Source organism: Tauraco erythrolophus, chromosome 8 (genome assembly GCF_009769465.1).
Source record: "Tauraco erythrolophus isolate bTauEry1 chromosome 8, bTauEry1.pri, whole genome shotgun sequence".
NCBI lineage: Eukaryota > Metazoa > Chordata > Aves > Musophagiformes > Musophagidae > Tauraco > Tauraco erythrolophus.
Window position 1 is genome coordinate 31,584,528 of NC_141472.1, and position 13,365 is coordinate 31,597,892.

A 13,365-nucleotide genomic window follows, 5' to 3' on the forward strand; every position below is an offset into this window, starting at 1 on the left:
AAGAGATAAAAATCAGGGCAATTTATAAATGCCAGTTGTCCCCAGCAGATGGCAGGGGGAGAAATACAAAACATTCCTCTCGGAACAGTATCAGATGTGCACACACGGTAACGGTAACGCAAGGGAGGGTGCCAAGTCTTTGTCATCTTACCTTGCTGTGAGGGTCTGCAAACATGCGTGTAAATATTTCACACAGCCTTTTCAACTCGACTCGGCTAAAATGTATAAAGAAAAGATGGTATTAATGCTAAAGCTCTAGTTGCAGCAAAAAAGCTAGTTAATATTAACAGCTGAAAAATTTGACCTTCTTTATTTAAACGCTACTTAAGTCACACTTTGGAAACTGTATCGAGGCAAAGCCTTAACAGGCATTCTAGTTTAGCTGCTGGGATCACCAGCCTTACATTAAGAAATCTAATAAATGTTTTTCAAAATCAAAGCCAGACACTTGCATTTTCTGCTGCTTCTATTTTCTTTGATATTCTAGATTGCAGAAGACAGCTTGAAATGTGCAAGTTTGGGACGTATTTAATTTCTGCCTGCATCAAGGTCACTGACTCGCTGAAACAAGGGTCTTTTGCAGCGTAGGAATAGGTTTCTCAAGTCTCCTTTGCTTCAGGGAATTTGAATTTTCAAGTAAAACCAGAACTTTTATGCTGTTTGGTTATATACTAATCATAAATATTTTAGTCTAAATTCTCAGTAGCTTCAGCAAAATCAGTCTAGAATTGCACAGTATTAACAGATACTGGAACTGACTCTGAAGCTTGACAGCAGACACATTGATAAGACAAATGTATATAACTGGAAGACAGATTAACAAGCGGGCAACCTAGTAAATCAGAAGATAATTAAATCAAGGCAGAATCTAAGTCTAAGCTCCTACTAGCAAGAGATTATTAGATGCTCAGTAATGCTCTCTTTATGCCAGGGGAAAAAAGAATGATGTACGAGTTCCTTTCATAAGACATTGAGTTTGAGTCCAATGCAGAACTGTTTGGTGCCAAAGCTCTGATTTGCAACGTACTGAAAATACAAGTCTTAGTTTTCCTGCCAAGCAAAGTGCCAAAGAACGCAGAAGTTTTGCTTGTCTACTGTGGAAAAAAAAACAAACACCAACAACAGAGTATTACAGTTAGGTAATATTTCCTGCATACTAGGGATGCAATCACATATTTTTGACAATCATGATGAAACCAGAGCAATTAGTGAAATGTACATGGATTGCTCAGAGAGCAACCATTCGGGTCTTGACTACAGGTACCCTCTTTCCAGAAAGGCTTTAATTCTACAATCCACCAACATATCTCCCTCTGTCTCAAAATAAGCTTCAAAGAACAGACCAGAATATGCTAGTAGTCTGTGATTATTTTATGTTAGTTTATAAGTAACATGGCCTTTTTTTTTTTCAAATAGACCTATGCATGAAAGGCTGATTAAATTTTAAAAAGGCACAAAACCAATGGTCTTAAGAATATCATAGAATCATAGAATGGTTAGGGCTGGAAGGGACCTTCAAAGGTCATCTAGTCCAACCCCCCTGCAACAAACAGGGATATCTCCAACTAGATCAGGTTGCTCAGGGCCTCATCCAACTGGGCCTTGAACGTCTCCAGGGATGGAGCATCCACCACCTCTCTGGGCAACCTGTTCCAGTGTTCTACAACTCTCATGGTAAAAAATTTTTTCCTAATATCCAACCTGAATCTACCTCCCTCTATTTTAAAACCATTACCCCTTGTCCTATCACAACAGGCCCTCCTGAACAGCCTCTCCCCATCTTTCCTGTAGGCCCCCTTGAGGTACTGGAAGACTGCTATAAGGTCACCCCGGAGCCTCCTCTTCTCCAGGCTGAACAGCCCCAACTCTTTCAGCCTGTCCTCATAGGAAAGGTGCTCCAGCCCTCTTATCATCTTCGTGGCCCTCCTCTGGACCCTCTCCAACTGGTCCATGTCCTTCTTATGTTGGGGGCTCCAGAACTGGACGCAGTACTCCAGGTGAGGTCTCACGAGGGCAGAGTAGAGGGGAAGAATCACCTCTCTCGACCTGCTGGCCACGCTCCTCTTGATGCAGCCCAGGATGCGGTTGAGCAATATGATGTAAAGCAAAAAGTCTTTGTAACGACACCACAGCAAGCTGTCACGCCTCATTTAGGATGAGAATGCACAGTTTCAAAATGACTACTCTACAACACTCTATTGACTTCATGCAGATTGCAGCTCTCTAAATGAGCTCCTATTTATTACCCTAATGAATTTTCTTTCTGGATAAAGGTCACATAGAGACAGCAAGTATAAGCGTGCCTCTATCTAAAAGCTCATGGATCGGAGGCAACAATGCAAGTACTAAATTAAAACAGGCAGTGGCAGAAGATTTCCTTAAGGGATTCGTTGGCCTTGCTTTATTTAGAAGACCTCATGGGGAGCCCTGACAGAACTAGGCCGTATGAAGCTGTATGAGACAGAGGATAGGTAAGTGCTACACCACTTTGCATGCACATCTTTCTGGATATGCAAATCCCAGCTAACACAGGATCAGCCATAGAATCATAGAATGGGGTTTGGGTTGGAAGGAACCTTAAATATAATCTATCATCTAGTTCCAACCCCTCTGCCATGGGCAGAGATACCTTCCACTACATCAGGTTGCTCAAAATCTCATCCAACCTAGCCTTCAACATCTCTAGGGATGAGGCATCCACAACCCCTCTGGGCAATGTCTTCCAGTGCCTCGCCACCCTCAGAGTGAAGAATTTCTTCCTTAAATCTAATCTAAATCTCCCCTCTTTCAGTTTAAAGCCATTGCCCCTTGTCCTATCACAACATGCCCTTGTAAAAAGTCCCTCTCCAGCTTTCCTGTAGGCCCCCTTTAAGTACTGGAAGGCTGCAATAAGGTCTCCCTGGAGCCTTCTCTTCTCCAGGCTGAACAGCCCCCAACTCTCTCAGCCTGTATTCACAGGAGAGATGCTCCAGCCCTCAGATCATCTTTGTGGCCCTCCTCTGGACCCACTCCAACAGTTCCATGTCCTTCTTATGTCAGAGGCCCCAAAGCTGAATGCTGTACTCCAGGTGGGGTCTCACGAGAACAGAGTAGAAAGGTAGAATTGACTCCCTTGACCTGCTGACCACAGTTCTTTTGATGCAGCCCAGGATACAACTGGCTTTCTGGGCTGCAAGCGCGCACTGCTGGCTCATATTGAGCTTCCCATCAACCAACAGCCCCAAGTCCTTCTTCTCAGGGCTGCTCTCAATCCATTCTCCACTCAGCCTGTACTTGTGTTTGGGATTGCCCCAAACCACAGGCAAGACCTTATACTTGGCCTTGCTGATCTTCATGAAGTTCTCACAGGCCCACCTCTCCAGCCTGTCAAGGTCCCTCTGGGTGGCATCTCTTCCCTCTGTTGTCTCAACCACACCACAGTTTGGTGTTGTCAGCAAACTTGCTGAGGGTGCACTCGATCACTGTCCATGTCACCGACAAAGATGTTAAACAGTGCCAGCCCCAATGCCGACCCCTGAGGAACACCACTCAGCACTGGTTTCCACTTGGACATCAAGCCGTTGACTGCAACTCCCTGAGTGCGGCCATTCAGCCAATTCCTTATCCATCGAGTGTTCCATCTGTCAAATCCATGGCTCTCCAATTTAGAGACAAGGATGTCATGTCGGACAGTGTGAAATGCTTTGCACAATTCCAAGCAGATGACATCAGTTGCTCTTCCGTTATGCACCAAGGTTGTAACTCCATTGTAGAAGGCCACCAAATTAGTCAGGCATGACTTGCCCTTAGTGAAGCCATGTTGGCTGTCACCAATCACCTCCTTATTTTCCATGTGCCTTAGCATAGTTGCCAGGAGGATTTGCTCCATGATCTTGCTGGACACAGAGGTTACTGACCTGTAGTTCCCCAGGTCTTCCTTTTTTCCCTTTATAAATACAGGGGCTACATTTCTCCTTTTCCAGTCAGTGGGAACTTCACCGGACTGCCACGACTTCTCAAACATGGCTTAGCAACTTCATCCACCAGTTCCCTCAGGACCTACCTTTCAGTTCAGAGTACTAAAGAAAACCTAGCCACATCACTGCCTTTTATTAAATTTGTTATACCACAACAGAAGATAGCAGGCTTAATTAGAAGACAGACAGACTTGCCCCTTGGACTAATGACCTTGATGATGTTCTGCAAGATGTCGTGGGAACAAACAGGATGATAAAATCTAATCATTAGAACAGGCACCAGATCAACCCTGAACTACGGAGGAAGTAGACCAAAAGCAAACCAAAACGAAATATCATCTAGAGAACTAAAACCACTATCAAATTAAAAAAATAACTCTGCAGGGGTATAGTTTCTGGGACAGGTCTATAAACTATTCAGGATCAAAGCTAAGTAAACGTGCTAGCTTGAGGGACTAGTGACAGCAGTACAGTTCAAACACTCCAACCTGCAGGGTTGAAAACAATAGTTGAATTCAATTGTCGTTTCTACTAAGAGCTACTGATCTGGATAAATAGCTCATCACCCAACCTTCTTGGCATTTCCTCCCTTGAACTATGCCCAACAGCACTCAAAACCTTGGTTATAATCCTCACACACCTTTGTGGCAAAAAAAAAAAACAACAAAGTCTCACTCAACTTTTTCATGCAAGCGTATGAGGTGTTCAGAGTCTTTCCAGACAGTTTGTTAAAATAAAGAAAAAGAAAAAAAGACAGCACACATGTGGGAAGTATCTTTGAAAAGACTCAAACACATCAAAAAGCATCTCTGATCTAGAGACTCTAACCACCCATACTAAAAACCTGTAGCACTTCCTACTTAAGGACTGCACCACATTATGTGAAGTGCTAGAATATTCTTATGATGGCAAGAGAATAACCTTTCCAGGCCTGTTCTCAGTATATTTTCACTCAGCATGTTAACATGAACTGTCAAATATTTTCAGTCAGTGTGAAGGCCTTTTAAAACGGAAACAATTGCACAAATCCAAGTAGGTTGGCTATAAACCACACAGCAACCACTTATAAGCTTGGTCATCATTTAAATACATAATATTCGTAACAGGAAAATAAAAACGTCGCAGCTACTTGTGAATGTTATCTTCAAAGGAGCAAAAAGATCAACAGCTTGTTTTCAGATACCGTCACCATAAACCAAGGCTGAAAAGCCTCAGGCCCAGGAGCCAGTTGACTTTAGCTAATGAGGCCTGTGGCCATATGAAGCTTCCACATGACTACTGGGTAATTCTAAGATCTGTTTTAATGTGTGACATGCCAAAGGTGTTTGAAGGTTTATGCGGCTTTCAACAAGGGAAAAAGGTCTGCCTTTCCTACCATAAGCAAAGTTTCAGAGTTGGAACATCTGTTTTATTGCCTTAAGAAACATCCCTCTACATCATAAACAACAGAATTTATAGGAGACTCTTTCTTATATAAGATTTTTCATGAGTTAGAAATAATATCTATAATTATACCTAACACAGCCTTCAGAGTCAAAGTATACTCATACTGAAAGCACCATCTGATCTCACCTTTGAGACACACACACCCTGAGTTGTTTTAGAGTAAGTGCAGTGTTTGCTTCACCAATTAAGTCGCCGGGGAAAAAAAATAATTGCAGGTTCAAACAGACTAATGTAGAAACAGTACCACCCTTTGAGTGCATTTACATTACCATCATTGTGGGAAATCTCACTGTGCTGCAACAAATACGTATCATTGGAGGTCTTCATGAGACAGAGACGACTAAGAAGATGGCATGCTTACCTGAGTCTCATCTACATTACTGCTACAAATTTAACACAAATTATACTAATGACAGAGATTTTTCCACAAGTAATTCAAGTCCCACATTGTGGGGACAAAGACTTCACAGCTGTGAAAGATACTATCTGCCTACATAAGACAGGTAAATATTACTGACTTCTGACTATAGCCATCTCTCACGAATGACTGACGTTATAAAACTACCAAGGTCACCTCAGTGTCCGCTGGCTTTTCAGTAAGTTCTGAAGACCTATGAGTCCCTCTTTCCTTTCAGACCAGTTGGAGCTGGCACAGTGGTTCAGGACCTCAGCCACATCTTCAGTCTGCCGCAGGTAGTGTGGAATGCCCCCATTCCTGGAACCATAAGAGCGCTCCGAGCAAGCACTTGATGCATCACTGTTAGCATCATCATCGGAGTACATCCCATAGGGTTCATATCTTCTTCTCACTGGCTTTTTCTGGAAAAGGGGTAACCTTGACTTAGTAAATTACATATCGTTACATCAATGCCAAAAGAAAAACATTCCATTTGTAATCATCAAAATGAAGACTAATGCTATTGCTACAGTGACATAAGCGTTTTAAAGACATCACCAAGCACTGCCTGCTTACCTCTCACAGTAGAGCAAGACAGATACCATGGATTTCAGTGAGACTATTCGAGTGACTAAAGGGGGCAGGGCCTGCCTTCCCCAGCATGAAAGCTGGATACTTAGGCTTAGTGAAATTAGCTACTAATAACGAACTCATAGGTTGTTTTATCGTCAATTACAGTCAGTTCCATTGTTACAGATTCTATGATGATACAACCTCTACTTCAAGGAAAAAAGAAAAAAAGATAAGAAAGAAAGAGCTGAAGGAACCTGTGCTGGCATGCACAGTCACTTTGATATTGATAAAGAAGTGACTCTAGAAATGCACTGGGATATAGGAGATGACAATTTCTCTGTTAGTTTGGGCTAGGATTTTCCAGAGGCTGCTAAAGGAGTATTCAAATCTCACTCATTTCCATAGCATGGCATTAAAGGACCTGATCCTCTTAGGTACATCTTTGACAACCTTGATCCTTAGAGGGATATTAGAATAATTAGGATAGCAATTGTATGCTATGTTATAAAACAAACTCTTAAATAAATCTGAACAGAACAGCATTGATAAGACAATGTCTCAGAAAAAGACTGCCTATATTCTGAAGTGTTTGCTACAGAATTCCTTCCGGGGTCCAGTCCTGCAGTTCTTGGACTTGTGAAGCCAGCAGAGTTTTGCTTCCACTAGGACTGCAGGATTGAATTGTAGAAATTAACTCAAGTGCAGTATCATGGGTGTTAGCAACAGGGTGGGGAAAGTTGGAAAGTAGAAATAAAAAGTCAAGAAAGCACTAGTACCTTGCTCCTGGAGTCTCCTAACAGCTGTAGGCAGGAAAATATTGAAGGGTGGGAAAAAGCATAGAGAATTATGTCAGAAGCTTATGTAGGGTTTGTTTTTGCAACAAAAACGTATAGCAAATGTGTCTTAGCAAATTAAAAAAAAAATACAGTTTACGCAAAATAAAAGTGGGTATAATAACGCCTGGCTTTATCTCCTAACTGTTGCACTGCTCATACAGCCTAGATTTTTCATTAGGGACCCTGGAGGTGAGATTATCTCTTAATAAGTTTTTTAATGACAGATATATATACAGCACCTCTTTGCCTCTTTGCTTACTTTTCAGAAATGCTGCTCTGGAAGATAACAGAGTTTTTGGTAATGATTTATTTCCTCACACATCATTAGTAGTATTTGATTTTAGAGTCTTGGAAAGAAATTCTGATGTCAGGAAACCGTTATCTACAGTACAGCACATTTAATCAACTTCACTTAACCAAGTTCTCTTTCAACCCGCAGTTCTTACACCACACTTTTTTTGAAGCTTAGCTTCTTTTAAGACCCCCCTGGCTGGCACCCTTGGCTTAAAGGCCTTACTTAACACCAAAGTTTCCATCACCCTTTGAGCTCTTGTGACAGATCCGAGCACTGATTCCAGTGTATACACTGTGGATCTAGGCCAAGTTCAGTTCTCAAACAGAAGCAGTGGATCCAGTGGGAATTGTACAGAGGGAGTAGAGGTCACAAAATGACCCACTGTATTTTGTTTAAACTGAGTATTTGGCTGAAGCCATCTTTGGAGAAGTTCTTTCCATTTCCAACTACAGGGAAAAGAATACTCCTCTGAAAACAAGGCTGCTGGGTAAAAGCTGGCATCAGATTACTCTCTCAAAAGGAGACTGAATAGTTTGTAAATTGCCTGTTGTGAAAAGACAAACAAGAAAGAGCAAATTGGGGTGGTGGGAAAAAAGGGGACAAGATGATCATGTTGCATCACCTAAAGTTATACAAATTCAGATTGATCAACTAAGTCATCAGCATCACTTGGTTTCCAGCTAGACTTAAGGATTTCCTTTTGAAGTGTTCAATCCTTTAAGATTTTAACGTTCCAGTAAAATATTATTTAGTTTAGAAGAGTGGAATATTTAAAAGGGAACTCTAAGTCTAGCTGAAGATTAAGTCACACCCAAAGAGATCTCGGTCATCCACAGTGAATTGAAACACTGTAACCCTCTCCTCCCTCAAGAAACCTGTATTAATCTGTATTCAGCAATGGCTCATATTCAAGGATACAGTCTGATTTCATTTACAGGGGCAAACCACTGCCTGTAATTATGTCCTGAACTGCTCTGGTAGCGAATTCGAGGTGCTGAGAGCAGAAACTGGTTCACAAGCTGTTGTATTTGGTAATGACAATGTTGACTAATGATTCAGCCCACTAAATGCAACAGTGCCATCTATTATATACTGTCCTAACTTTATATTATTCACAAATACGCTTTTCTTTTTTTTTTACATAAAGGTAGATTTTGTAAAAAGCAGCATTTCTCTAGGGGTACTCTAATAATCATATAGAAACGGAGGTGACATAAGCTGGGTAATAAAGAAATATAAAAAGGAAAATGTTAGCCATACTTAGGGAAAGTGAACTAGGAAATGGAGAAAGGACATCTGTCAAACTCTAGGGACATGGCTAATTCTCCATAAAGAAAGACCTGAGATATCTGTCTCAAGATACATCAGGAAATCCTCCCCTCAGCTCAGGTCTAGAAGCTGGAGAAGACCCAAGGTACACTGGTACCCAGCTAATGCTGTACAATAATTGCTCCTGTCTATACTCATCCTCTCTTTCCCAAATACTCAAGGTAAATCCAAAGACTTATCTTAACACTTGTCTTCAAAAGAGCAGAAAACATTTTCTGGGCTCTAACTGAGAGATATTATAACACAGCATGACTGTACAGGACAATAAAATTTTAAAAATGACAGTAAATTTACTTGGAAATGCACTGAATGTTTGAAAGTACTAGCAGCAAATAGACAAATACACTTCAATTTAAATGCATGAGATGGCACCAATTACAGGCAAGCCAAGTTACTAGCTGATCTGAGTATCTAGCCAGGTGCAAACAACACAGGGCAGAAACGTGTGAAATTCTCAGTTCTTGTTGAAACCTGATCAGGAATCGGCACTAAGAGAACACTGTTCTTCTGACAGTCTTCACGCAGGTAATAGGACTGATAGAAATCCCTGACCCCGCGGGCGCCAAGCAACCCCACAGTGTCACATTCATCCTCTGACAGCCAAGTGGAAGACAAACAGCTGATTCGACCCATCCTGCAGCTCTAGCATCAAGCCACAGCGGTCTGTTTGATAACAGCTGTGAAGAATTAACATGGAATAAGGAAACCAATATTGCTGTCAATATACCCAAAGACAAAACAGCAAAAGGTAACTAACTCTACAGCATCAGACACTGGCACAATCAGAACAAAGCTATTTAGAAAGAGGAGAACGTACGTACAGGTAACTTTAAGCCACTTTCCGGTGTTGGAAGCATTTTGTATTTTTCCTCTTACCAGTGCATCGGCCACAGCAGCCTCCAGATCTGTGCTTGTGCTCAGGACTCGCATGGCATTCACAGAAGCAGGCATCCTGCCTGGCTGTCCGAGTCCAAACCGGTCTGCACAAAAGACAACATTGAAAGGGATTGTTAAATGAATTCACATTCACTTGGAATCCTAATCAGGTGCCCGAGCAGTTTTCCCCACGGGCTCTGGGAACTCGCAGTGCTTTTCCATTAAACACTCTTTTATCCACAGCTCTAGAGAATTTGCCATTACAGTAAGAAATAAACTATTGTTTGCTGGGTCTCAGAGAGAATTTTAGATCTTCAGGGCATTTTATTTATTTTTTTATTTTTTTTTAAGCTGGGAAGCAGAGTATTTATTTTGCATTTCTTTTTAAGCAGAAGTTGTTTCAAAGTTTTAGTTTAATGTCAGGGGCAGACATATCAGTCCCAATCTGGCACACTCAGAAATCAAGAGAAAGTTTCTCATTAACTTCAGAGACAGAACCGTGCCCAGTGTCAGAACATGTTAATACCCGAGCACTCATCCATCCTGAGCTTTTTCTCAGGCAAGGATGTGAGACTAGCAGAACCGGATTAGCCCACTTTATGTCTCAAGGCTTGATTAACCACCAGAAAGTCTCCCTACACCCTACAGTATAAAAATAAAATTTATCTGCTTGTGGAGTGACTCCAATTTTCGCTTTATTACTGGCCTTATGAAGCAGTTGAAACATACACTGGACTGAAATACCATTTAAAAGCTCTGATATCAAAACTGGTATTTTTGATCAAACAATATCATCCTCCCCTTAAATTTGATAGTAAAACTCTCGGTGGCATCCAAAGAAACAGGGTTGAGTCCAAAATGCTCCTAATACTAATTAGCTTACTTTAGCATTTGTCCAGTCTGCCAAAAAAGTTACTGAAATTAGGTTTTTTGGGTAAAAGCCAAATTCAGAAAGGCATGTCAGCAGGGATATGACAGAATCAGTGACTTGAGTATCACAGGCCAGGCTCTGGCAGCACTGTCCATCTAGATGGGGGTAGATTAGATACCGTATTACCGGGATCCTGGCTCTGGTCTATAAGCAGAAAGAGACTGGTTTGAGCATTTCAAGTTTTTGTTTCTATGTGGGCTTGTCTTTACTCAAGAAGGACTGGGAATATCCCTGTTGGGACACACCTTACACGTCTGTCCCCCTGCACCCACACATGCCAATAAGAGTTTTGCCAGCAAATTCAGTGGTGCAAGAACCAAGCTGCATGAACCCATTTAATAGACCTTCAGCTGATCCACATTGGAGGCAGTCATCAACCAGCGAGAGAGAAGGATCAAATCACGCAGCTCTTTTATTAGTTCATCTATATTTAATTTAACAAAGGAAAAATACTGTTTATAAAAATGTGTAACTGTATCGTGGATCTCCACAAAACTGAAGGCAAACATGATATCCAGCGGCTTACTATATTTTTTGGTGGAAAAACACTGTGCTTATCACAAAACTTAATTGCTTTTTTCTTTAAAAAATCTACTGCACTAAAATATCTTTTAATTAATTAGCTCACACTGACATGCGCAATTTAAATCAGAGACTGAAGTTTACCAGTGTACTGTCCTAATTCCAAAGCTTTAGCCAAGTGTGTCAGAGATTAAGCTACTGAGGGCAAATAGGGAAGATTTTTTAAATCTGAAGTATTTTAAGAAAAAAAAAACAAAAACAAAACAAACAACCCTGAGGACTAGTATTTATTACAAATAAAGTGTTATCTATCAAAATTTACTGTTTCTCAGAGTTACGTACCCAGACAAGACATTTCTGATTTAAAACAAAAGCACATTTTCTACAAAACACGTTACAAGGGAAAAAAAAAACAAAACCAACCAAACTTCTTAGAACTACTGCCAAAAAGTAATCAAATAATGACATTTCACAAAGAAATAAAAGTTGTATGTGTTATTACTATCCCCTTTTTTAATGCACTTGTGTTGAAAAATGATTTTAAATATTTAGGTGAAACAGTACCTCATCCCTAAAATAGAAAGATCTGTATGCTCTTAATGGAGGCACAGAGAAGATGATAATGCATTAGGTCTGACTGAAGCTGAAGTCACTACTGCAGAGATATACACTACAAATACATAGAGAAGGCCAGTATTTTCCTAAGTATAAATGATATCTGGTACAGTACAAGGGCAGAAAACGTTGAGACAAGTTCTGGACTCAGTTTTATACTTAAACTCAGCTCAATGGCATTACTCAAGCGTTACTGAGATCAGAATTTGGCTTTAAATTTTGAAATAACATAGCATCCCAAAATGCCATTGTCATTTTGTTTTCAGGTTAATTTAGTATTACATTAGAAAAGGGAAGATAGTTTGGGGTTTTTTAAAATGAAGAACGGAATGACAAAGTAATTCAGTTGTAGATCAGTTTAAATACCCAGCATAAAGAAACAAAATGGAGCTTTTTTTAAAGTATAGTGTGGCATGCTCGCTTTTATCTGTCTCCACGGCTATCAGGAATTTTCTGAAGTATTTCTTTCAGTGATCTTTACATTCATAACATCCAAGTCACTCTGGGCTTCTCCCCAAGACTGTTGCCATATCTGAGTGCAGACGTTAAATCTTAGGAAGATCTCTGTGTATCTCTAACGCGGAGCTGTGAAAACATTTGGCTCCAGGAATAACCAGTACAGGCAAGGCTAATGTTACTGGGCAAGAAATCAGCACAGTATACTCTGGCCACATTCCCTTGTCTCTCTGGCTAGATTCATTATACTTGTTACAAACTTGGTGAAAACTCCCAACCACTTTTTTTGGCCTGATTTTGCCATTTTTAGGGAGGTTTTGGCCTTAAGACACAGGTAACCATACACAGTTTGACCATGCTTTGTACCAAACCACTGGAGCCAAGCATGAAGTGACTATCACAGGAAGTTGAATGCAAACAAAGCTTAAATCTGTACTACAACTGAGTTTTTTTTTTTAAATCTTTTCACTTTCTTTTGTTAAATACAAATTCAAATCGTTACTTTGAAAAATGCCAAATAATCAAATCAGCTCACAGCATTTCTGCCAAGTAACCTGACAAGGGAAATGTTTGGAGAGTTTTAGGTCAGTGACAGCCATTTAACTACACTTAAGAGAAACAGTGTTTTTCACTCCCTACCTGAAGGAGGTTAATAACAGATTTCAGTATCACTAATTCCTTCTGCAATTTTAGCCTCCGAACAAACACTGAAGCCCTCATTCATCTTTGACATCACCTTTGTCCTCACAACTAAGTTTCTATTGACCCAAGGCTAGCAGCCCTCGTTCAGTTCTTTTGAAGACTCTCAGTGAAATATTCTGATTCCAAAGGTTCTCCACAACTGCAAATCCAGCACAAGGGTGGGGAAGAAGCCACTGGAATCTGCATATTTTTCTGCATTAACCTCCTGATGCAAAGTCCAGTAAAATTAAGGGAATCATTTTTCAACAACTTCCTAGTACTCTGGACAAGGCCTTCAGAATTATATGAAGGATGGATCAGCATGTGTTATCCTCCAAAGTTCGTTCTGAAAGCTCTTTAAGTGCTTAATTCTTGCTGCCCTTGTGTATTTTGGAGAGGATCCCTCAAAGTGCTTTCATTAACAGACACGGGAGTCCAGAATATTTAGTATT

General features: G+C 40.7%; 1 protein-coding gene across 10 annotated transcripts in view; it reads right to left on the reverse strand.

Moving 5' to 3' along the window:
* The window catches only part of CLASP1 (cytoplasmic linker associated protein 1), a 174,313-nt gene that overhangs the window by 50,381 nt on the left and 110,567 nt on the right, over positions 1-13,365 (reverse strand). For 7 of the 10 annotated variants that reach the window (XM_086615269.1, XM_086615265.1, XM_086615261.1 and 4 more), the window contains 4 exons: positions 9,709-9,812; positions 7,149-7,172; positions 5,977-6,221; positions 152-215 (listed from right to left, as the gene is read on the reverse strand). In XM_086615269.1, coding sequence (XP_086471395.1) covers positions 152-215; positions 5,977-6,221; positions 7,149-7,172; positions 9,709-9,812 — 437 coding nt within the window. The remainder of the gene's footprint in view (positions 1-151; positions 216-5,976; positions 6,222-7,148; positions 7,173-9,708; positions 9,813-13,365) is intronic. The other 3 variants (XM_086615264.1, XM_086615263.1, XM_086615270.1) reach the window with 1 other exon arrangement.